At 40.7% G+C, this 24,908-nt stretch overlaps 1 protein-coding gene across 2 annotated transcripts; it reads left to right on the forward strand.

The window, feature by feature from the left end:
* The first annotated feature begins 2,374 nt into the window (after window positions 1-2,374).
* Window positions 2,375-23,380, forward strand: PUS7 (pseudouridine synthase 7). Of its 2 annotated transcripts, XM_069883472.1 has the most exons (19): window positions 2,375-2,390; window positions 4,161-4,268; window positions 4,956-5,034; window positions 5,715-6,108; window positions 7,991-8,075; window positions 8,197-8,298; window positions 9,231-9,375; window positions 11,337-11,354; window positions 13,702-13,813; window positions 15,082-15,159; window positions 17,131-17,259; window positions 17,491-17,616; window positions 17,911-17,972; window positions 18,378-18,538; window positions 19,404-19,530; window positions 20,247-20,348; window positions 20,526-20,655; window positions 21,777-21,868; window positions 22,536-23,380. In XM_069883472.1, the coding sequence occupies exons 4-19, from the start codon at window positions 5,744-5,746 to the stop codon at window positions 22,670-22,672; spliced, it is 1,971 nt and encodes a 656-aa protein (XP_069739573.1). In that variant the 5' UTR covers window positions 2,375-2,390; window positions 4,161-4,268; window positions 4,956-5,034; window positions 5,715-5,743; the 3' UTR covers window positions 22,673-23,380. The 2 variants fall into 2 exon arrangements, with proteins under 2 accessions (XP_069739573.1, XP_069739583.1); XM_069883482.1 differs by lacking the exons at window positions 2,375-2,390; window positions 11,337-11,354 and having other exon boundaries at window positions 22,536-23,378.
* The last annotated feature ends 1,528 nt before the right edge of the window (window positions 23,381-24,908 follow it).

The following is a 24,908-nucleotide window of genomic DNA, read 5'->3' on the forward strand; positions in this document are numbered from 1 at the left end:
AACTGCCTGGCAGAGAAGGACCAGGGGTGTTGGTCATTAGCTAGCTGAACATGAGCCAGCAGTGCACTCAGGTGGCCAAGGCGGTCAAGAGCATCCTGGCCTGTGTAAAAAATGCTGTGACCAGCAGGTGCAGGGGAGTGATTGTCCCACTGTACTCAGCACTGCTGAGGCCGCACCTTGAATATCGTGTTCAGTTTTGGGCCTTTCAATACAAGAAAGATATTGAGGTGCTGCAGTGTGTCCAGAGGAGGGCAACAAAGCTGGTGAAGGGTCTGGAGCACAAGTCTTTTGAGGAGCAGCTGAAGGAACTGGGATGATTTAGCCTGAAGAAAAGAAGGCTCCCTCTCCTAGTGAGGGGAGACCCTATTGCTCTCTACAACTACCTGAAAGGAGGTTGTAGTGACATGAGTGCTGGTCTCTTTTCCCAAGTAACAAGTTATAGGATGAGAGGAAATGGCCCAAAGTTGCAACAGGAGAGGTTCAGATTGGGTATTAGAAAAAATTTCTTCACTGAAAGAGTGGTGAAGCATTGGAACAAGCTGCCCAGGGAAGCAGTTGAGTCCCCATCCCTGGAGGTGTTAAAAAAAACTCGTAGAGATGACACTCTGGGAGATGGTTTAGTAGGTGTTGGGCTGACGGTTGGACTGAGTGATCTTAGAGGTCTTTTCCAGCATTGATGATTCTAATGCGCAATCAGCACAATCTGTTTCAAGTGTTACGGCAGCTCAGGAAGGCCACTATCCTGTACACAGGAATCCCTGCTTCAGCTGCTGTATTTTAGGAAGGAGACTTTCTGTGGAGATGCTGTTCTTTAGTAAATCCCCACTTATCTTCCCTAGAAGCCTCAAACTAATTCTTGCATTTGAAGGAAGCTGCAGTGGGGACCTCGGGCTGTGCTGGAGCACCCCCTGCAAGGGAACCCCTGCTCCCTGCCCGCCGCTCCTGTGATACTGGCCCCTCACCACAAGAAGGATGTTGAGGCTCTGGAGTGAGTCCAGAGAAGAGCAACAAAGCTGGTGAGGGGGCTGGAGAACAGGTTTTATGAGGAACGGCTGAGAGAGCTGGGGTTGTTTAGCCTGGAGGAGGCTGAGGGGAGACCTCATTGCTCTCTACAACTACCTGAAAGGAGGTTGTAGAGAGGAGGGTGCTGGCCTCTTCTCCCAAGTGACAGGGGACAGGACAAGAGGGAATGGCCTCTAAGCTCTGCCAGGGAAGATTTAGGCTGGACATTAGGAAAAAAATTCTTCACAGAAAGGGTCATTGGGCACTCAACAGGCTGCCCAGGGAGGTGGTTGATTCACCTTCCCTGGAGGTGTTTAAGGCACGGGTGGACAAGGTGCTAAGGGACATGGTTTAGTGTTTGATAGGAATGGTTGGACTCGATGATCCAGTGGGTCTCTTCCGACCTGGTTATTCTATGATTCTATAAAACTCTAAGTTAATCAGCTTTGTTCCCCTCCTCTGGACACACTCCAGGACCTCCATGTCTGTCTTGCGGTGAGGGGCCCAAAACTGAACACAGTATTCGAGGTGCGGCCTCAGCAACGCTGAGTACAGGGGGGCTGTCACCTCCCTGCTCCTGCGGGCTGCACTATTGCTCATACAAGCCGGGATGCTGGTGGCCTTCTTGGCTACCTGGGCCACTGCTGGCTCATGTTTAGCTCACGCCAACCAGCCAGGTCCTTCTCTGCCAGGCAGCTTTCCAGCCACCCTTCCCAAGCCTGTAGTGCCGCACGGGGCTGTGTCCCAAGCGCAGGACACGGCCCTCGGCCTTGCTGAGCAGCCGCAAGCCGTGGGGCCGCTCAGGATGATGCAGAAAATGAACTCTCTGAGACTCGTTTTGGAGTTTTAGAAGCGAACATGTTTTATCGGGCCTGGGCGACGTGAGGGAGTGATCTCCATCAACCGTGTGTGACCAGGCGAGAGCCGGGGTGGAAGAGATTTCCCACTCGTGGAAACATGTGGATGAACTTTCCCAGAAATCTTATGGATATTCTACCACTTTCCAGGGAGTCATTTTAATGTTATTATGAACTTCACAACAGCTTGAACTGTGGCTAATTGGGAGCCGGCTCCAGCCCCGCCTGCCCGTGCCCTCGAGGCGGGGAGAGAGCAGCGGGGCTGGCAGGAGAGACCCCTCGGCGAGGACCCCCCTGCACACACGGCGCTGTCACCGGCTCTGCCCGTCACCGCTCCAAGGCGAACGCGCTGCCAGGAAGACCCTCCACGCTCTCGAACGCCGGGAACGACCGCGAACTCCGCTCCCGCCCCACCCCCCGCCGGTCCCGCCTCCCCCCGGGGCGGGCACAGGCAGCGCCGCCCGCGCGCGCGGCTCCGGGGCGGGACCCGCTGCTCGCGCCGCCGCCTCCCGCCGCCCGGTCTCGCCTGCGGTAAGCGGCGCCCCCGCTCCGCGGCCTGCGCTCCCCTGCTCTGCCGCTCCCCTCCTTCCTCACTTCCCAGCTCCCCCAACTCCCTCCTCCCCGGCTCCCCCGTCTTCCGTCGCTCCCCGTCTTCCCTCGCTCCCCGTTTCCCTCGCTCCCCATCTCCCCAGCACCCCGTTTCCTGCTCCCCCCTCCACTCTTCCCGGCTCCCCACTCTATTTATAAGGCAGCTACGTTATTAACGATGGAAAAACAAGCGTGCAGCATAATCTCAGTCTTTAATGCTTTTGAACAAGCAGATTCACGCTAAGTGTTAAAAAATTCCTTAACAAAAACCAGTGTGAAGGGGGCAGTCTTTGGAAAGCCCTGTTTTCCCTCGGGGCTCTACAGTTTTCTGCCAATTTTTTTAAAAAAAATTAATCGGTGCCTCAAAAAAAATTGTGAAAATTAACTTTAGTAAATAGTCATGGGTGGATCAGATGGAGTAATGGATTTTAGAGCTTGCTACCGGTTAAGTCGTGCACGTCACTGGTTGTAGAATATGTGCCTGTGTAGAATCTTCTACGAGATGGCTCTGCGGCCAATGGATGGCACTCTTTTTGCCTGAAAAGCAGGAGTTCAGGACAGGTATTCCTGCATTCGCCCCACGTGGAGTTCAGAGCATAATGGTGTAGTTAGAGGAGAGAGAGGATGCTTCCATATGTAGCTCCTGTAAGCTGAAAGCGTCTGGGGCTTGGGAGCTTTTATCAGGAGGGAAGGATGTCAGTGGAGAAATACAGAGGAGGTTGCGTTTCCCTTCGTCGGTTTGATACTGAGAAGTGGAAAGCACACAGGTGGTGTGAGAACATGAGGCTCCTGCAGCTCTGTTATCCGTATGGATTGGTAAAACTGGAAGCAGCCGTTGCATTCCTGAATGTAAAGTTCCAAAGTTCGTCGTATATGCTCTTCTTATGCTTGGGCGCTGCATAGCATATGAGAAACATAGGAGTTAAAGATGTAATTCCCTTTAACCTTCAACTGTGTTACTGTGCCTACAGCTTCTTAAACCTCGAGTACAGCATGTGCCGAAAGAGGGAGGTGTTTCTGGGAGCTCTGGGCTGGGGACATCCCCCCTCCCCTCGGTCCGAGGGCACCATGTGGGTGCTGGGATGGGCTTTCCCAATGCCTCCTGGCCTGCCTGAAGGGTTTGCTTTCAGCCACTGTATCATCGTCCCCTCTCATCAGTCGCCTTTCAATCCGATCTGCCTTGTTTCGTGAGAAACCAGCTTGTCACCCAGCGCTGGTGTGCTCTTTCATTTATTCCTTTAAGCAGAAAGCACCCCACAGCCCAGCCCCTGTGTCTTCTGGAGAGGTGGCGTGCCAGAAGTGATCACTCTGCAGTCCTCGCTAGGGACAATCAAACCCTTTACTTATAGTAGTAAATCCAGTCTCTGCCAAAACATGCTCTCTGTTGAAATTGCTGTGGAGTTGCTATTTATGCAGATTCTGGCTTTTATGGAAACACCTGTTTGCTAGGAAAATGGCTGAGACGGTTGAGCACCTGTCAGAAAATAACAGGCACCTCTCACTCTCAGGGTGACCCGCTCACTGCCACGTGCTCTGTCAAGTAATTATCCTGCAGAAATTGTCCTAGATGGTGGCACAGGATGGTACTTTGTTGTGAGCCTCTGCTGTGAGGACAGGCCTTTGCAGTGTTTGTGGCTGATGTTGAATTCAGTAACAAGGTTTTACAATTCTATTCTATAGTCAAGAGATTTGTCTTGGTACCTCCTTTGACAGGTGTCTCAGGATCTCACTGTGCTGAGGAGTGTTCTCTTCACCATGTGAAGACATTCGCAAGCCATCTAGAAGACTTTTCCACATTGGTGCTTTATAACCCTGGGCTCCGTAAGTTTGGATGCAAAGGAAAAGAATCAGGAAATGCTGATGAATTGGTTGTCTTTGCTATGATTTTTTTTTCTTTTTAAAGAAGGATTTTATGTTTATTTTATTTTGGTTTTATTTGAGGAGAAACTGTGCTCCATGTTGTAGTTTCTGCCACCGGCAGCTCCTTCTTTTCTTACATAAGCCAGAGCAGAGGCACTGTGTGCTCCTCTGATGAGTTGGTGTTTTGGCAGGCGGTTGTTTTGGTCCATTATGGAGCCACTAGAACTGGCCACGACCAGCACAGGGCGGCTGATGGCCTCCTCCTGTGCAGCACGTTGCTACCAAAACCGATGGTTTATCCCCAATACACCAGTGTGCCAGTTGAGTGATGCTGGGCAAAAGGTCCTGTCGTCACCTAGTCATAGGAGCTCCAGTCTCCTTTCATAATTATGGAAATAAGACCAAACTTCTCTGCTGTAGCTTGCTAAGTAGCGATATTGTGTTGCATCATTGTATTGGTAACACATTTACAGTTGTATTTGTTATTACCTACTCCGTATGAGTAGTTGTATCTGCTCCTACGTAACTAGCAATACCAAAGTTCAGAGGTGGCTGGTTTCTGTAGTAATCGCATTCATACGTGTTTTTGTAGTTGGTTTTTTTTGGTCTAAAACTTCCTCAGAGACCTACTTTTCCTCTGTTTTTCAGAGCTGAAAGTACTAGATCTGCTGACACAAAGGTGGCAGCGCAAGTTGCCAGGGAAGAGTCAGAGCTCTGCTCCACCAGTGTGAGTAGTCGTGTTCTTCTCAGGGATCATGTCACTTCCTTGTGGTTTTGTTTGTCCTACTCCTTCAATGATTTTGTTATCCCATCCCGCCTATCTTTTGGTCCTAATTGCTGCCACCTTGAGTTGTGTAGGGGATTGTGTGTGTTAGAAGAGATGAACAGAGGAAAGGAAGACAGGAGATTTTGATTCTAGGGAAATCCAGCCGTCCTGTCTCAGTCCTTGCAAGATGGAATCTTGGTAGAATAAGAAATAATTGAGAGTAACCATATGTAACAGAAGGCTTGGGAACAAAAAGTTTCTTGGGTACTGAATTGCTGTTGACAACAAAACTTTTGTGAACAGGGCTGGATGCAGCTCTGATAGGAGTTGGCAAGAGTGATGATGGTGGTAAATGGCTGATGTAATATTGAACTCTGCTCTTCTGTAGATGCATCCGTGTCTTCTAAGGTGCATGCTGCCTCAGGTGGGCATTAAGTCCTTTTAATGTCTCCCCTCTCTCTTCCCAAGTGCAGATTGTTTCTAGATTTATTAAATTTTTACTTAATCTTTAACTTAAAAATGCAGAAAGTTAGGTGGTTTTTCTGAGCCGTTGCGGGGTGCAGAGTTCTTGGAGTGAAGAGGCTATGTATTGATATTGCTCTGAAGCAGTTAAGAACTAAGCCATTCTTCTTGCTTCCCAGGGCCTTCTGTCCTACACTGTGCCTTAAACATGGAAACTGTAGAAATGAATAATGTATCCTTGAAACGCCCTCGCTCTGAGGATGATGTGGCTAATGCAGATGAAATTAAAAGACAGAAAATCTCAGAGAAGTCAAAGACAGGGAACGACTCTGGGCAGAGCGTTGAGACTGTAACAGAACGACCTGATAAACCTCTGCTTGAGGATACGAAAAACGAAATAATCCCCAATGAGGAAACTGAGGAGCAGGAAGATGAGGAACTGGAGGACAGTGATGAAGATGGAGATCCAGAGAGCTTTGCAGACATGATGAAGCATGGACTGACAGAAAGTGATGTTGGCATAACTAAATTTGTTAGCTCTCATAAAGGGTTTTCTGGAATCTTAAAAGAGAGGTAGGTTTGTCTTCTTACGTATGTTAATTCCTTGTGTTAAGCTGCTGTGCTCCGTTTTCCTTTTGTGACTTGCAGGATGCAACTAGATTACGTGCAGCCACTTGGGATGTTCATCACATTCTTTTCCTAGTGCTGAGACTGGAAAAAAGGTTTAATTTGGGACTTTTCTAGATTGTTTCTCTTTTTTTTTTGTTTTTTTTCTTCTTTTTCTCCTTTCTCCTGTCTAATGGAGCTCTGAAGAACGAAGCTATATATGAATAAAAATACATTATTACATTGACCTTTGCCATTTGTCTTGCTCTCTGGTAGCAGCATACAGCTTAAAACCTTCTGCAGTACACCCACCTTTTGTACCACTCTGGTGCTGATATAATATGAACTGGAGAACAGTATTAAACCCACCCCTCTCTGGTTCTTTGCTTTTCCCTGACCTTTTATGCTAATGTCTTTAAGCATGTATATTGTCAGATTGTCCATTAGGCTTTAAATTATAGTCTGATCACTTGTAATGTCCCTTACAAAATACAAAAGGGGATTTTATAACTCAGAATTTGGAATTTTACATTATATACTTAGTAAGATATTTGAGGTTTAGTAGCTTTTTTTTTAATATGAAACTTCTAGGTTTTTAAATTAAATAACATCTTTGAATAAAACAGTGCAAAACATCGCAAATGCAAAAACTCACTCAAGTGAGAATCATTGTTGCCCTGGCTTAGCAAAACAGTTAAGGATGCTTTATTGACCCGCTGAGAAGTCCTTGTTTTTAAATATTTGCTTCGTACTTAGATCACTTTACATAATGAAGTGATACGTACATATTACGTACAACTTCAATCTTTATGTACACCATTAAGCAGCTAGGATAATCCTTCACCGGCAAACAGTCTGTGCTGAACCTCCTTCTGGAAAATCTGGCAGTTTTGAACAGAAGTGGCCAAAGGTTGCTGGGTGGTAGAAACATTTGTGGGCTCATGGTTTTGCTTTGATCCTAGTTTATATCACCTATCATTAATTGAGTCCTGGCATTTTTATGGTACCAGTCATCAATATGTCTAGACAGCTACAGATAATAAAAGAAAGGAGACATAAAACTCTCTGCCACTTGATGTGTGATTGCACAGAGATATGGCAGATGGAGGCCTGGGAGGAGATATCATTCCTGTGGTGAAGTTTTATTCATCTTTTGATATTCATAGACTAACACTTTTTTTTTTTCCCTTTACAGGCAAACACTACTTAAAAAAATCATTTAGCAATTGCAACATAGACTGTCTGTGCTCTGTTAAAGTCAGCATTTTTTAATTATTTGGCATAATGAATGGATCAAAAATGTCACCGTTGCATTCTTTGCTGTTGTAGAGTATGCAGAGTAACTGTTTATTTGAAACAGGTTCTCTCCAATTGAATATATGTAACAGAGGTGAATTTGTCTTGCTTTCCCTAAAGAGTGGCTAACATGCATTTTATTCTGCAAGTTACTTGAAGTGACAGAGTTAAAGCATTTGTGTTCACGTTGTAGCAGTGCAGTGGAGACTTAATTGTCAGTAATGACTGAGGTTATGGCTGTGCATTACTGATCTCTGCAAGCCAGTAAGAAGATGATTCAGAATAACTACAGCAGGTGTTTGGTTATCTGCAAAGAAGTCTGCTGTGTTTAGATGTGCCAGATGTTCTTCTGTGTTCTCATGGTGTTCTTCTGAGGGGTGGGAATAAGTACAGCTTTCTTACAGCTGAATTTTCCTTTATGTGAATTGAATTATGTGAATTCAGAGTCCTTGTGTGAATTCTGCTAACAAACAGCTTCTTGGGAAAGGACTTGATGCAATGCGGGATTTTTATTTTTTTTACTACAAATTTAATGTGTGTTTTTTCCTGTCAGATACTCAGACTTTGTTGTCCATGAAATAGGCAAGGATGGACGTGTGATCCATTTAGATGACTTTTCTGTTCCCGTGGATGATGAGGTAAATTCTGAGGTAAAGATTCGGTAACAGCTGTGCTCCTTAAGCAAAAGCGTTAAAAGGCTGAAAGTTGTTCTGTGAGGGTTATTGGATGTTTGTTTTTCCCTCCCCAAATATGTATTAGGACCCATCAGAAGAAACATTTACAGTTTTGTCAGACGAAGACAAGCAGCGTTTAGAGGAGCTCCAGCTTCTTAAGAATAAGGAAGCCAGTGTTGCCATAGAGGTAAAATTAATAAATTATATGAAATTGGAGGGGGAAAAGGGTGGGTGGGTGAGTGAGTGAGTGAGTGAGTGAGTGAGTGAGTGGAAAGTACGTGCTTTTCAGTGCATGTAAGGTTTAAGAGCAGTTTGAACATGATGCAACAGGTAATAATGAAATGTTTCTAGTTTAGGGTTTAATTCTGAAAAGTCTAACAGACGTACTCAAATTCACGGGCCTGAGTTGTCATTTTGATTTCAATGGGACTATATGCATGAATTCAAATATACATCTTAATTTCTGTGGTGTTAAAGTTTTCTTGTAGTATTTTAGTTTTCTGTCTAGTAGCATTCTATAGAATAATTATGTAGGAAGGATTAAATAAAGCATCCATCCTGATGAAAAGACTACTTTCAAGGTCATTGTTTAGTAATTTAATAGAAAAGAAGATAAATATGCTCTTCTGTAACAAGGAGTATAACAAGGTACAATATGAGTTGAAAAACCTCATATTTTAAAACATGCAAATATTCCATATGCTTGAAGAATAACTGTTGAGCTAAATTTGGGACACAGATGTGAGTAGGATTAGATCTGGTAATTTCAAATAAGCATTCACACATTAAATAATCTTATCTAGCGATTTTTTCCCTTTTAATGCATTATAGGAAACCTTCATTTTGCCAGAGTTTTCAGTAGAAGAGGGTATTTTATTAAGCACAGAAGAGAGTAATGAATCTTTACAATTTTCTTTTGTGTATGTTGAGACTGGGGTTTGTAACAGAGTTATTTATTATTTTTCAAACGAATTTTAATAAGTAGGCCAGACATTTACAAATATATCTATTCAGTACTTCAGTGTGGTTTGCTTTAAGCATGCAGAATTTAACGCTGAGAGTCTCCCTCCCCTTTTGTATTACTTTATTTGGTTTCTGCATGTGTTTGTATTAATGCAGGTAGTTGAAGACACCAAAGAAAAAAGAACAGTTATCCATCAGGCTGTAAAGTCCTTGTTTCCAGGACTGGAGACTAAAACAGAAGATCGAGATGGAAAAAAATACATTATTGCTTACCATGCAGCTGGGAAAAAAGCACTGGCAAGTGAGTTTTGGTATCACAGCAGTTGGGTGAAGTAAATGCTAAAATAATCCCAAAAATAAAAATCATTAGTAAGTACTTCAAGTGGCGTGCACATCCTAATGTCGTCTGGCTTTGCTTTTTCCTCTTTGCGACTGATGCTGTGCATCTAAAATGACTAGGAACACAAGGATTGTCTCAAATTTAAATTTCAACTTGTTTTTCTTTCCAAGTAATTCATCCAACACAGCAGTCTTGGAAGTGAGAGGATCTTTTGCTATTTTAGTGGGAATAGGCAAAATAGGGGCTTTATTTTCTGTATTGTTTGAACTTAGCTTGTATGAACTTACCTGGATGTGTAAGTGTGTACACTGTGGAAGTAAGAGGTTGTAGCTGAAATGCAGTGTGATCTTGACTGTCTTGAGAATCCATGACAAAATTCTCGATGATTTGAATAGAGCCAAGCACCTATTTGTTTTCTCGGAGTTATAGTTTTATATAAACATAATATGTTTACCATGATCTTTAAGGTTACTTCTGTTTCCAGGGCTAATGATATTTGCAGGAAATTGTTTGTTCGTTATAAATTACAGTTACTATTTTGGAATAATCAAAGTAATGAAGGATTATCCATGTTAATTTGGCAAGGCCAAATACTGTTTTGGTTACTGGGGATAAATAAATGTGTTCTACATCATGGAATGTTATTAAAAAGTTATTGCTGCTGTAAGCTGAGAGGATTGTCTACATGCAGAATGTTGCACAGTTAATGAAAGGTATTAAGGTTTCGTTTGGTATAAACTGATTGCATTCCTATGTCATTTCAACGTACTACAAATGACAGTACGTAAACTAGCCCTTTCATTTTAAAGATGAAGAAAGTGGACAAAGAATAAGGAGATCATATCAATTAAAATTGGAAGTAACACCATCACCACATTCAATTTAGATGGTAGTTTTTAAGCCTTGTTCTAAGCAAATATGGGAATGTTATCCTTTTATTGGTACAATTATAATGTGTTTATGTATCTTGTTTAACCATGTTTAGAAAGTTTGTATGTTTGCATGCTTTATGCATGAAATATGTATACTAGCACAGAATTCTCCTCAGCCAGTTTTGTTCTCTGTTGGTTTGTAATGGCTTTACCTCCACCTTTTCCTTCTGCTGCTTCTGTTCTTTAACCATTGTTACAATCAAGTAGTTGTAATTAAGCTGACCAGTCTGATTTAAGGGATGCTGGATAAAAGAATTTAAGTATTTGGAATATACTGAAAAGAATTTAGTGATGCCTTTGTAGAATTAAAACGTTATCTGGAGCACCATCTTGTGATGCAGAGAAGCATCATCTATTTATACTTGGATTCATAAGCTGTGACGCTACAAACACGTGTGCATGTTGTGGAGATGTGCGCTGTTACAGTGAGCGTGTGTAAAATGCCTGTGAATGTAGGATTTTAGATTGCAAGTTCTTTTTAGTCAGGGTTATACCTATCTTTCACATTTATGTAGCCACTAACATGCCTTAGTCCTGGGTGGGTTCCCTGGGCAAGAAATATTCCAGAAGTGTATAGAGTTTGAATACCAGCTGAGGTATCTGGTTACTTCTGTTGATAATGTGAGAGGTTACCAAACATACTTTCCTAAAATTTAAAATTAGAAGCTGCTTTGTGTCTGTAGTAAGTTTACACCAGAAATACATAAAATACTGCCTTACTAAATTGTTAGTAAACTGTTTCATCATTGTCCACAAATGAAGTCTGTTGCATCCCCGACTGAAGCTTTCCATATGTTCACTGTTTGCCTCTGCACGATTCCATTGCATAACTGTCTAAATTGCTGTCATCCACCACCTAACTGTTGGATGCTCCCTAAAGCATAACCAATCCCATAACCATAAACCTGCATGTTCACCTCCAAAAACCCTTTGACAGCCTAAAAATTAAATGCTACTCTCTTGTGCTCTTTATGCTATGCATTGGGACAGAGGTCAGAACTGCAACAGGTAAGAGATGTTGACATTTCATGCTAAGAAAATGAAATGCCAACCATTATGACCTCCTAAACAGTGACAACACTGGCCAAACTAGTAACAGTTCTTTAAAAAAACCGACACATAAGTGATATTTAAAATTTCCTGAAATGGAGAGGAATTTGGCTTGTGCTACTTCTTTTTCCCAGTGCAGTGTAGCCCATAGTCATTTGGTGCAAAGAAGGTGTGCCGGTAGGAAGTAATGCGAATGATCAATTGTGACAATACTGTTTGACATCTATGGTAAATTTTTCATTGATTTCATTAAGCGAAGTCTTCACCCTTCAGCCTTGTATTTTAGACACCACTATCTGTGTTTACACAAATTTAGAAGTATGTATCGTACATCTTGATATTAAAAAAGAGTTTCCAGCCCTTGAGTTGCAGCAAAAATTTTGGAGAAAGGGCTTTGAAATAGGATTTTACTGTCAAAAATGTAACATGACTCTGAAACATAGCAATAAGGACTGCAAACTGTCCCTCTGGTCTATCTGCCCAGTTGAATACTTCAAAGTATTGTGTGAAGAATGGTTAAGTATCGGGACAGTAGCTACAGCCTCCCAGTACTCGGCCTGGCTGGCAGTGCAGTGGATAGGAATGTGTCTGTGATGACCAAAGCCTGAGGAGCCCATGGGTATATGTAATATTTATAGAGTCCTTATAGGTTAGCCCAGATTAGGGCTCTCTTTTGGAAGGGTGTTGAAATGACTCTATGCAAGGTAGATTAGTTAAATTTAAAGAACAGTTCCAGCTGGAGACCTACCTTGTGAATCACGCTGTCTTCCTCTCTTCCCTTCTAATTACTGAATTCTTAATTTGCTCTTCAAGCAGAGGGCAGTGTTTCGTTGCCCGTGTTTAAGAGCAGCGGTGGCTCAGAAGGGAGATCAGCAGGGGCAGGAGGTCTCTTAGCATGTGTTGGACCATACAGCTCAGTTTAGGTCTTGGGAAACCGCATGGTGGTTTGCTTAGAAACAGACGATACAAGGCAAGCGTTGCAATAATTTTTAAGGGATTAAAAACATGTCTATAGTATTTTATACTGTAGCATCCAAAACTGTTTTTGCAGAGGTGTGTGTATGAATGGCAGCGTCTCAAAAAAAGCAAGGAGGATTCTCTTTTACCAGAAAGTTTCCTGAAAATTAAACATATTCACTGTCTGCGTGGGATATCTGGGCTTTATTAAACTAGCGTGAACAAAAAGAGCAAAATTTCCCAAACGCTTCCTTCCTGCACTGGTGTTGATATACTGGAATAGGACTGGCTTTTTAGTTAGTTTTTGCTGTCACAAAAGATGCTAAGGCCTTTTTGTGCAAAACCAGGAATGTCTGCTTGGAGGCTACCAAGAGATAAGGGACTTCTTGCTTAAAACAAAGTAAAGTGATAGTTTTGTTCTTGCAAAACAAAGAATTGCTAAACAAAGCACTTGAAAATTGGTTGCTAAACCTGTGTAGAATCCGTTCTCCTTCCCAGTAATGCCATCAACAGCGGATGATTGTAAAAGGGAAGTTTTATCTTGGGAGGTTTTTATGTGTGAGAAATCTTGACAAATACATTGATGGTTTTCTTCCCTCTCCAGAAAATGGCAAATAATTGCACACAATTTTAAATCAATTGTTAGTCTGCAGGAACTGAAGTTATCTCACCCTCTTGCCTTCTCTGAACACAGCACAGTATCTGGCTTGGATTATTTGTCAATGCCTGCATTGTGCCAGAATTCTCTCTCCCATAGGACTTTAAAAAAAATCACTTTAAAGTGAGTTTTTGTGAATATACTTTTTTTAAAGCTTTTGTAGACATACTGCGCCTTGGTGTGACATGCAGAAAAAATCTTACAGAAATAAACACTGTGTTCATACTACAAGTAATAATTGTAGTCTTCCCACAAACAGGGCTCCAGTGGTCCTCACCTATTAGTTACGGAAGCCACTAGATGAAATATGGAGTGGCTTTCATTGCTGAAAGTCAGTGTAATGATGATGGTTTTGAGTTATTTCACCAGGCAATATAGCAATTAAATAACTAGGACATGTTTTTAGATAATTTCATCACAAAGGAACTGTCACCATTTCGTTCAAGATTTTCTGGGTGACAGAATTGGGTAAAGAGAAGTTTACAGCCCAGTGGAAGGAGAAAAGGTCTTTTTCAATGTATTTTGCAGCGTTTGCTGTCAGCAATTCACTTTTTTTTATTAGAAAAAGCAGATGGAAATTAGCAGAAATTGACTCTTGCATATTTGTTTTAAATGTGGCTGCAATGGCAAAGATATTCATTAATTTTTTTTTAAAATTACTTTACAAATTTTAACCTTTTCTTTTTAAAGATCCAAGAAAACACTCTTGGCCGAAGTCTAGGGGAAGCTACTGCCACTTTGTACTCTACAAGGAGAACAAGGATACTATGGATGCCATTAATGTCCTATCCAAATTTTTAAGGTAAGGCTCTTATTTCTGCAAGCTTGGCTAGCGTACAGTTCTCCTGCTCTGTGCTTCACATTACTGTAAAAGTTATGCTTCAGAATTGTGTAAGAGCAACACTACTGCTGAATTTGTAGCCAGTGTTTTAAGAAAAGGTTATTTTGGAATATCAAATTTGAAACTTGGAAGTTTTAGAAGGAGGTGAGAATGGAACAAAATTATTCCAAGAAATTCAAAAGATTGCGCTCTACTACTGTAGTGGGAAAAAAGACCACAATTGAAGCTGGCTGATCTGTGAAAGGCTTGGCAGCTCAAAGCCTGAGTCTGTATAACCTGAATTAAAAGCCATTTTTTTCCGACTTTATGAATATATGCAAGTATTATATGAACCTGTCAGATATTATGATAATATGCAGATCAGTTCCTAAGCAGTTACAGTTGGTAAACTGTTGTCCATGTATTCATTTCTCCATGGCAACACGGTCTTGGTTCCTTTACCCCATCAAGTGACAGGTGACAAAAAGATTTGTGAAAGGCATGATGTGAACACAGTGAATTGCAGAGGAAGGACTATTCTAAAATCGGGTCAATTCAGTGATCTTCTCACAGGGAGACTTCTCCGCTTCTCCCTCCTTTCCTTTTCACCCTTCCTGTCCAAAACGAAATGTTTGTAATCTAGACTCTTAACAAGTATTCTACTAGTATTTGTATTTGTATTTGAGAAAAGAACATAGTTTGGTGAAAAAAAATGTATATAATGGCAATCCTGCTACCCCCTGCTGCCCATAGCTAGAATCGCTGGAAATATTCCCTGTGTGATACTGGCTGCAAAGTACAAAGTGGAAAGGGAAGGAAATTTTCCTGTCGAGGAAAGAAACAGATCCATTTTTAAATTAACTTCTCATATTTTCACATAACGTGCATCCGTGGTATTCAAACAGACATGTTATTTGAAGGCTAAGAAAGAATTTCTTTTTGGTGAAATTAGTGGTGGCTGCATGCGTTGAGTGGATGTATATAAAGTAGTACTTCAAATCTCTTGTCTGAAAGCACAGTTGTGGCAAAAGTTAATCTGTCTAAATATAATTAAAAGAACGAAGGTTCCGTGGTTTATGTACTTATAGATGAGATTAAAGCGTCACACGTGTCAAATTGTAGACTGTTTCTGGGGAAAATATGTCTATTTTTAATATAGAACATAAATAATTCTAGGTAATTATGCTGAAAATTATGTTCATTCTGTGGCTGTTTTAATAAACATAATATCTCTTGCTGTTGCTTTTAAGAGTGAAGCCAAACATATTTTCCTACATGGGAACTAAAGATAAAAGGGCTATAACAGTTCAAGAGATCGCTGTTCTTAGGTAAGTGAAAGTATAGCGAAGTATTTGCACTCCTACCATAGAGCTCAAACATCTTGCTAAACTTGAAGACTCAATATGCATGCGACACAAGTGGCAGATTCAGGTCCTGATGGTGTAAAGCGCGTGTATTAATGAAGGTGCTATAATCCTTTTTTATTCTGTGGTGATTGCTAGGGTTTTCAGTCAGTGGAGCTCTGAGTCATAGCCTGTATACAGGTATTTGGCTGAAGCAGCAAGACAGATTGCCTACATGCTCTTATGCTACATGGGAACCATCCATGTTACAGAAGAGAAACAGAATGACACAGTAAAAATTATGTCTCATTTCCTTCCTGACTTTTGTTTACTCCTTCCTCCAGCCAAAATCCCATTTTTTCCCCTCACTGAACTCTCTGAACAGCTCCAGGGAAGACTAACCACTGCCTTTGCTCATCTGTGAGTAGCCAGAAGGGGCAAAAAATGATGAGGATTTTTTTCTGCCTTAACCTACTCTCATAAGTCACCTACTAAGAGAAAATAAAATTTATTTTGTCATATTCCAAGATAATTATATAGTTTCTGGGCACATGAAATTAGTGTTACGTCCATAATTGAGAACGTAGAATGTCTTGTAGTCATATATTACTGTATCTGTTTAGCTAGCTGGAATATTCTGCCTGGACTACTCTTTACAACTGTTTGAAAAGCACCCTCCTCAAGTAAGGAATTCCAAGGTTTGGGAGCCAGAAATTTGATCAAATCCTTGTTAAAAGGAGGGCATTCACTATTTAATCGTTCATATTTTTCCTCCCAGTGGTTTGCCTGGGCATACATTTGCATATAAAACCAGAATTATTAATTTGTGAATCTTGAGAAGCCCCAGATTCTTGTTGCTGCAAGGCAAGTTTGCAAAGCAATGATAATTAACCAGGCTGGTGGCATAGCCATCTCGGGTGCCGTTCCTTTTTCTTTGAACAGGATTGCATTTAATGTTGTGTCCGAGGGCTTTGGTGTGTTGTAAGCATTGACTGGGGAAGAACATATTGATTTGTGATGTCGATTCGGTAGGGCCACAGTCCTTGACTCCCCTGTGCAGCCATGGAGAAGGATGGTGCAGGAAGGGGAGACATTATAATTTTTCAGCCTGTTTTGAGCTGAGTACTCTGGCCATGCTGGCTGATAAACTTGTCTACCCTGGTATAAATTTTAGAGAAAGTGTCGAAAGAGCAGCTCGGTGATGTAAAGAACAGGGTATGCTTCCAAAAGTACTAGCAATAAAAATGACAGATACCAGTGACAGACTGGATTTCATGTTCCTTCCTCTGCACTAAGCTTACACAGTGGCTAATTGTTGAAGTTCTGTGTTTTATCACTGCGCTAACTGGAGTGTATTCATGGGGTAGGTACTCAAATAAAGCAGAGTTCAGCTTGTGGGGTACAGGATACATCAATATTGCAACATATTCGTTTTTTTAGAATCATAGAATAGTTTGGGTTGGAAGGGACCTTAAAGATCATCCAGTTCCAACCCCCCTGCCACGGGCAGGGATACATCTCACTAGATGAGGCTGCCCAAGCGCCATCCAACCTGGCCTTGAACACCTCCAGGGATGGGGCAGCCAGTTTCCCTGGGCCACCTGTGCCAGTGCCTCACCACCTTCATAGTGAAGAAATTCCTCCTTATGTCTAGCCTAAATCTGCCTCTCTCCAGTTTATAACCATTTTGAGTAAATACTGTAACATAGATGTCAAAAGATAGTACTAACAGTCTTTATCATGATATACATTTTTCTCTTGTATGAGTAGTCATAAAAATTACCCATTCTTTTCTTTCAGATATTTAATGCAAAGACTTTGAAAAGGCAGCAGTATAAAACTGGGGAAACTGGACTCGCTGTTTTTTGTTTTGAAATGTCGGCATTTCTACATTTATTTTATTATTTGCCTTTCTAAGCATAGGTTGATCATTGTTGTCTGGGTCTTTTTTTTCAGAATCACTGCACAGAGACTTGCTCATTTGAATAAATGTTTGATGAACTTCAAGTTAGGAAATTTCAGTTACAAGAACCATCCCCTGAAATTGGGAGAATTGCAAGGAAACCATTTCACTGTTGTTCTCAGGTAATACGTTAGTATATATTCAGGCATTTCTGTTAGATTTTTTTTTTCTTCAAAAAGGTAAGAGATATCAGTGCATCTTGTGTTACAGAAAAGAAGAAAAGTCCTTCTGTTGGCAGGAGTCTGTTGAATTTGATACATACTATGTGATGTTGATGATGAGCTTTATTACTATGGGATCACAAGATAGCGTAAACCCTTAATAATCTATCTGTAACTTTTTTTTAATGCTAGAAACATAACAGGAACTGATGACCAGATTGAGCAAGCAATGCACTCTCTCAGGGAAATTGGATTCATTAATTACTATGGAATGCAAAGATTTGGAACCACAGCTGTTCCTACTTATCAAATTGGCAGGTAAGTATGTTTTCATCCTTTTTTTTTAAAAAAACCCATAAATATATTTTTATTCCTGTATATTTTGGGAAACGTTTTTCTAGCATATTGCATGTGCCAGAACAGCCAGTTCTAATTTTAGATTTAAGAAAGGACTAGTTTCTGAGCTTGCTTCAGCAGGTATCTTGCATAATACCACTCCTTTTAATATTGCATAAATCTAAACACTGATACTACTTTTTTTGATCAGTTGGCTAAATCTCCTTAAAAATATATTTAATCAGTTCTTAATACGCTTTCTTGTTTGAATCTTAGAGCTATTCTACAGAACAATTGGAACGAAGTAATGGATTTGATATTAAAACCACGACCAGGAGGTAAGTACTGGAAAATCATAAATTAAGTGTTTCTGCCTCTCCTTCTCCAAGAATTTTAAGTTCAGGAAAAAGACTTTTAGATTCTTATAATTGGAAAGGATGTTTGCTAAACCTCAGACAGTTTAGCAGTGGACAAGCAATCATCAGACTCTCTGCCTTTCTGCTTCTCTTTCCTTGCTGTGCAGTTTCTTGCAGTGGGAGTGGAAAGAGACCTGAATACTTATACCCAGAGCCTGCTCAGGCTTCACGTGAAGCCTTCCAATCTCAATTATTATGTCGTTCTGTAAATCTGTGTTAATTACCGTGTCTGAAGCTTTTAAGTTTTTCAACTGTTTTAACAAAAGGCAATGCGGATGCTTTTTTGGTGTGTAGTTAAAGTATTTTTGTTTTACATCCTTGTTGCAGCTGAAAAAGGATACTTAGTAAAATGCAGAGAAGAATGGGCAAAAACTAAAGATCCAGCAGCAGCCCTCAAGAAACTACCTGTAAAAAGGTGCGTGGAAGGACAGCTTCTACGCGGACTCTTAAAGTATGGAATGAAGAACATAATCTCTGCATTTGGCATAGTGAGTGTAAAAGTGCTGTGGGGTATTTACTTGAACAAATGCTCTTTTGATGGTATTAGGATGAAGTTGAAATAGACCTAGAGATGCTTGATGAGTAGAAGGTTAAGTGCAAGATCTTACATTTTTCTGTCTTTTTAGCTTAAAGTACTGCTGCATAGTGAGTGATGACATCTGTAATTAATGTATGCATAATGAGTGTTCCAGTTTGTACAGTAATCGCTGGTAGGTTGGAAATGATAGACTTAGTAACCACATATAATGCAGATCTGAGAATTGTGCAGACGTTCTGTATCAGAGTTTTTCTGTTTCTTTCAAAGTATAAATCAAACTGATAGCATGTTAACAAATCAGCTTGTCATAGAGGTGGGGGACTGAGTGTCATTTTCAAGTGTTGTAATCAAGATTGAGTCCTTGGAGAAAATATCTCATCACCAGTGAACTACTGAGCCCATTGTGGGAGCTGAGGAATAATTTCTAGTTTATGAAGGAGATAATCAGAATAACAGTGTGCCTTCACATCTGCAGAGTTTACTTAGGATTTCAAGCGGTTGAGTATGAATTCAGTGTTTTATAATAGCTCCATATGTTCAACCTGTTGAATAATAAAAAAAAATAAAAAGCTTTTTTTGTTTTTAATTTAAATACAGATGGTTTCTTGTGTGGATTTCAAATGTATAAAGCCTTATTTCTTCACATACCCGTTTGCCAAACCATGAACAAAACCCAAATTTGTATAGCAAGAATTTGTGTTAGTGTTATTGCTGGAGAAGGTAACATTTCAAATACCTGCTGTTTTGGTTATGACTGAGAGAAAAAAATGAAAATAGATCTTTCTAATGTTTCACTTTTTTTCCTTTACCTCTAGATACCAAGAAATAATCGGTTAATGTATATTCATAGCTACCAGAGTTATGTCTGGAATAACATGGTGAGCAAGAGAATAGAAGAATATGGGCTTAGAGCTGTACCAGGAGATCTCACACTTAAAGGAGGTAAAATTAGACAAAAAGCCAGTGATGCTCTGTAGTTCAAACTCCTAGAAAAGTAAAGCATCTATCTGTTAATGAGATACTGCATACATGTTTTCTTTTCTCTCTCATCCATTTTGGTCTAGTGATTTCTGAATCCATCTGCCAGTTTTAGCCAAATTTTGCAAGGAATTGGAAGATAGGTATTACACTTGTTTGTTTTCAAAATCGCTGGATAGGAAAGAAAAGCTATGAAGGACTGATGATTCTCAAGAATGAGCTCAAACCTTAGTTGAGCTATGGAGAGCTATAGAAGGATGTTATGAATGTTTTAACCACAGAAGTTTTTTTTTGCATTAGTATCTTGTAAAGCAGAGGCTCTGCACAGTTAAACCTTTCTTCACTTGGATTTGCTCTGGCATTTTCCTGGAGTGAGAGTATCCACAGTATCTCTCTTTCATGTATGCCTGATGCCTGGTCAGAGGACTGTTCATCTAGCAGTCCTTACTCCATCAGCTTTAAAAGTCACTGGAAACCAGGCTGATGATATTCCGCAGGTAACTGTGACAGTCTTGAAGACTGTTACTTCTTTTCTTGGAAATGTTGTCTATTAAGTGGGGATGAAACACAGTAGATATCCCTCTTGAAGTAATCTTATTTCCATCAAATGGTTTGTTTTAAATTTAGCTGATGTTAACTGTAACAGGCATCCATCTCTCATTTTTCTTCCCTGATTGTAGCCACAGCTGTTCATATCGAAGAAGGAGATGTTGATAACTACACTATCCATGATGTAGTGATGCCTTTGCCTGGCTTTGATGTTATTTATCCAAAGCATAAAAGTAAGTCTGTTACCTTACATACTTACTTTGAAAATGTAAGTCTGCTTTAAGGTTGTTCCTAAAAAGATGATGAGATCTATGCAACCTTGGTGACCATTAAAAAAGGAATGATGCATGAAAACAGGCTGTTTCAACAAGCTGCGCTATGTTCTCTCCTATTGTTTTCCTCTCTTGCAGTTGGTGAGGCCTACAAGGAAATGCTAGTAGCTGACAATCTTGATATCAACAACATGAGGCATAAGATCAGAGATTATTCACTTTCTGGAGCATACAGAAAGATTATCATTCGACCTCAGAATGTCACCTGGTAAGTAGGATAAAGGAAATTGCACTTCAGTTAACAGCATAGAGTATATGTGGGATGACAAAGTACAAGAACTGTGAGATTGAACCCCAGGATGTACATGTAGACTGAAGCATAGGTAGGGAGGAATGTCTCTGCGTTTCCCTCGTGATTTTTATGTAGTTGAAGTCGAACCATAGCCTTATTTCTTAATTGGTCCTCTGGTTCTGTGATGCATGAGTGTCAATACACCTGTCTAGTTGTTAAACTCCTTGCCTGAACACTGATTTTGAAACCATGGTAGATAATATTCAAAACAAGGGAGGTTTTTTTGTAGCCTTGCTATGAGAATGTTAGTCTCCTACTACCTGTCTGTCAATCAGAAAGATCTGAATCACTTAAACCTAGTCAGTCACTGTTGTTAGAGATAGAACCTAGTTGTCATATGAGAACTGAATAGCACCTTTTACACAGGTGGCTGTACAAATAGGTGGAAAGATCTGGTCACTGATGCAAAAATATAGAGGGTTTAGGAGGGAGACAAAAAGTACAAGTGTTTACCCTTTAATTAGTGCTGATGTTTAAAGTTTGTCTACTTCCCGGTTACTTTTTCTGCCTCAACATATGGAATGATTTCTGTTAAATGAATGGCATAAAGGGTGGAATATCTATTTAAGCCCTTTAAAAGAAGTTTAGATGGCTTCCTTCAAAATGAAGGCTTCCCTTCACACTTACAAGTATTCCTAGACTTGGAGTATTGACAGCATTCTTCCCATAATTTCATTGGCTGTGTTTCTTGTATAGCTGGAAATCCTGACAGCCCATGAGGGACAACAGAGGAGTTATGCAAAGAAACTGCTCAATAAATTACTATTTTAAAAATAATCTTCATCAGAGACAAGTCTTCTACATAAAGCTTTGGCAGATATTGCATCATGAATGCTGCCTTACCTTATTTCATTAGAATATTAATTCCATTTAAGTTGTAGCTGCCTTACCTTATTTCGTTAGAATATTAATTCCAATTAAGTTGTAACTGCCAAATTGGAATAACAAATAATAATATTATAATAAAATAATGAAAATATAATTTTTATTCCAAATAAGATTTTTTAATTATAGTTTTAATTATGTGTATTATACAGGGAGGTCGTTGCATATGACGATCCCAGAATCCCATTATTTACTACGGATTTGGATAAGCTGGAAGAAAAACCATTACCAGTTCTTCCTACCAGTAAGTTAATTTTTCTGCTGATATTTGCGAAACAGAAGTTTGTTCTGGCTGTTGCTTTGAATTGCTACATATTGAAAGCTCTTTTAAGGAAGGGCTTTTTTTTCATTTTACTTGACTGCTAAGCAATGATATTAAAGGTATCTGAAGTGTCAAATAAGGTCCTCTAGAAGTCTGTATTGACTGTTACTTGATTTATGCATGTCTGCAAGAAACTGTAAATGCTTAGCAGTAAGTGTCTGTGAAATGCACAAAGGTGAATTAAGCCGCAAATGGTCTGTATGCTTCAGCAGGTATTATTTGTGCTGAACATAAGGGACCACTCAAATATTTAAAAGAATTCAATGGAATATTTTTATACAACTCTGGTCACAAGGTCTTTTGACACTTCTTTCCAGAAAAAGCAAAGAGAGGCTAGGAATTCAGTTTTCAAAGAACAAGCCTTTATTTTGCTTGTAAAAGAAGAAAACCCCCCAAAAGCCACTTCCTGCTGAAAGAAAATGTTAAAAAGAGGTTGTGTAAATTGGAGTATAGTGGTGGTAGCTGGTTTGTTTTGTGGGTTGGTTGTGTAAAATTCAGTCTGGTGTAGATGGCATCCAGAATAAGCATTACTTATGCCCCTAACAATTTTTTTTCTTGCTTTGTGTCTCCTTTTACCCCTTAATGACAGATGGTAAATTCAGGGCGCTAAAGATGGAGTTCTCACTCCCCCCATCCACTTATGCTACCATGGCGATTCGAGAAGTTTTGAAAATGGACACAAGCATCAAAAACCAGACACAACTGAATACCACCTGGTTACGCTGAATGAACTGCAAAAGTGACCTAGATTTTAACATGTATACAACAATTTCCTATTTACATGTTATGTACAAATCTTTAAAGATTAGTAGCAAGAGATTTGTATTTTTTTAAGTTTTTATTAGTGCTAGCATTTAACTTCAGTGGTTATTTGCAAGATGGTGGCTGTAATATAATATAGGTCTTAGCGACTGGTGCTTTTTAATGGATAAGTTGCTTGAGCTGTAAGCATGGGTGCATCATTAAGAAGAGAGCTTGTAATAGTTTCAGACCTGGAAGAATGTTTAGCTTGCTGGGGGTTTTTTTTGGCAAGCACTGAATGTTTTCACAAGTTCAGCACACATTTGAGACTTTACAAATGCATTAAATTACAGCTTAGGAAAATAAGTTACGATAAAATGAAGATACTGATGAACATTAATATCGCAGGAATTTTTGCTGCTAATATTTGTGCTAAAGCAGTAGAGAATTCCATTAGTAAGACTTTTTATGTGCTGTAAAGATGTACAGCTCTTTTAATCAATTGGTCTTTTTCATTGAGAAAATACTTGTGTGCATTTTCCAGCTTTACTTATACCTCTACCAACCAACAGATACTGAGAATAAATTCACATGAACACCTAAGCATGTGTCAGTAACTCCTTCATTTCCACATCTCTGTCTGTCCATTGCTGGCAGGGGATGAGCCAGGCTTCAGACAGATAAAAAAAATAAAGCTATTGTAGAAGATAGTGCATTTTCAGCTTCTTTCTAACCAAAATAAAATGCTTGTGTTGCTAAAATAATGTGAATGTCCTCCTGTGAGAACAGAGAGAGTTGAGGTTATTCAGCATAGAGAAGAGAGGGCTCCGGGGAGACCTTATAGGAGCCTTCTGGTACCTAAAGGGGGTCTTACAGGAAACCTGGGGAAGGGCTCTTCATCAGGGAGTGCAGGGACAGGATGAGGGGTAAAAGTTTTAAGCTGAAAGAGGGGAGATTCAGATTAGATATGAGCGAAGAAATTTTTTACTGTGAGGGTAGTGAGGCACTGCCACAGGTTGCCCCATCCCTGGAGGTGTTCAAGGCCAGGCTGGATGAGGCTTTGAGCAACCTGATCCAGTGGGAGGTGTCTCTGCCCGTGGCAACAGGGGTTGGAACTAGATGGGCTTTAAGGTCCCTTCCAACCCAAGCCATTCTATGATTCCTTATATGAATAAAAGATGGTGCCCATGCTGTGGTGGCTGATGACCCTTCATGCTGAGACGTATGAGGTCGCACACAAAAAACTCACAAGACTGTGCCTATAACTCTTTCTAGTTAACTAATGAAGAAAATTGGCTATGATCACCTTCAAGACCCTTCTGAGTTGACACACAGCTGCATGTGATGCTGCCAAGGTTCAAAGCAAATCCACAGAGCATTTTCTGAAAGGCAGTTAAGGATCTCCATGGTTATTGTTTTCACATATTCCACTGACAAAAACTGTGTTCCTTTGGGCACTGATGGAAACTGTGATTAATTCACCATGGACGTCAGTCAATGATTGAAAAGTTTCCATTACAGATTTTCTCAGTTTCACAAGAAACTCAATGCTAACTTGCTATTCCCTTACACACCGATATTTTCAACTGAGGGAAAGAAAAAATCTGTTTTAACACAAGCCTAGCGAAGAGATGATGCTGAGCCCCGTGTGACAGTTCAGAACGTGTTTTGTGACTGCCGCTCCATGCCTTCCCTCGGTTCCTGACCTATATCACAGAATCACTAGGTCGGAAAGGACCCACTGGATCATCGAGTCCAACCATTCCTATCAATCACTAAACGATGCCCCTCAGCACCTCGTCCACCTGTCTTCTAAACACCTCCAGGGAAGGTGACTCAACCACCTCCCTGGGCAGACTGTTCCAGTGCCCAATGACCCTTTTTGTGAAAATTTTTTTCCTGATGTCAAGCCAAACTTCCCCTGGTAGAGCTTGAGGCCATTCCTTCTTGTCCTGTCTCCTGTCACCTGGGAGAAGAGGCCAGCTCCCTCCTCTCCACAACCTCCTTTCAGGTAGTTGTAGAGAGCAATGAGGTCTCCCCTCAGCCTCCTCTTCTCCAGGCTAAACAACCCCAGCTCTCTCAGCCGCTCCTCATAAGGCCTGTTCTCCAGCCCCTTCACCAGCTTTGTTGCTCTTCTCTGGACTCGCTCCAGAGCCTCAACATCCTTCTTGTGGTGAGGGGCCCAGAACTGAACACAGGATTCAAGGAGCGGTCTCACCAG

Source organism: Phaenicophaeus curvirostris, chromosome 1, assembly GCF_032191515.1.
Source record: "Phaenicophaeus curvirostris isolate KB17595 chromosome 1, BPBGC_Pcur_1.0, whole genome shotgun sequence".
Taxonomy (NCBI): Eukaryota; Metazoa; Chordata; class Aves; order Cuculiformes; family Cuculidae; genus Phaenicophaeus; species Phaenicophaeus curvirostris.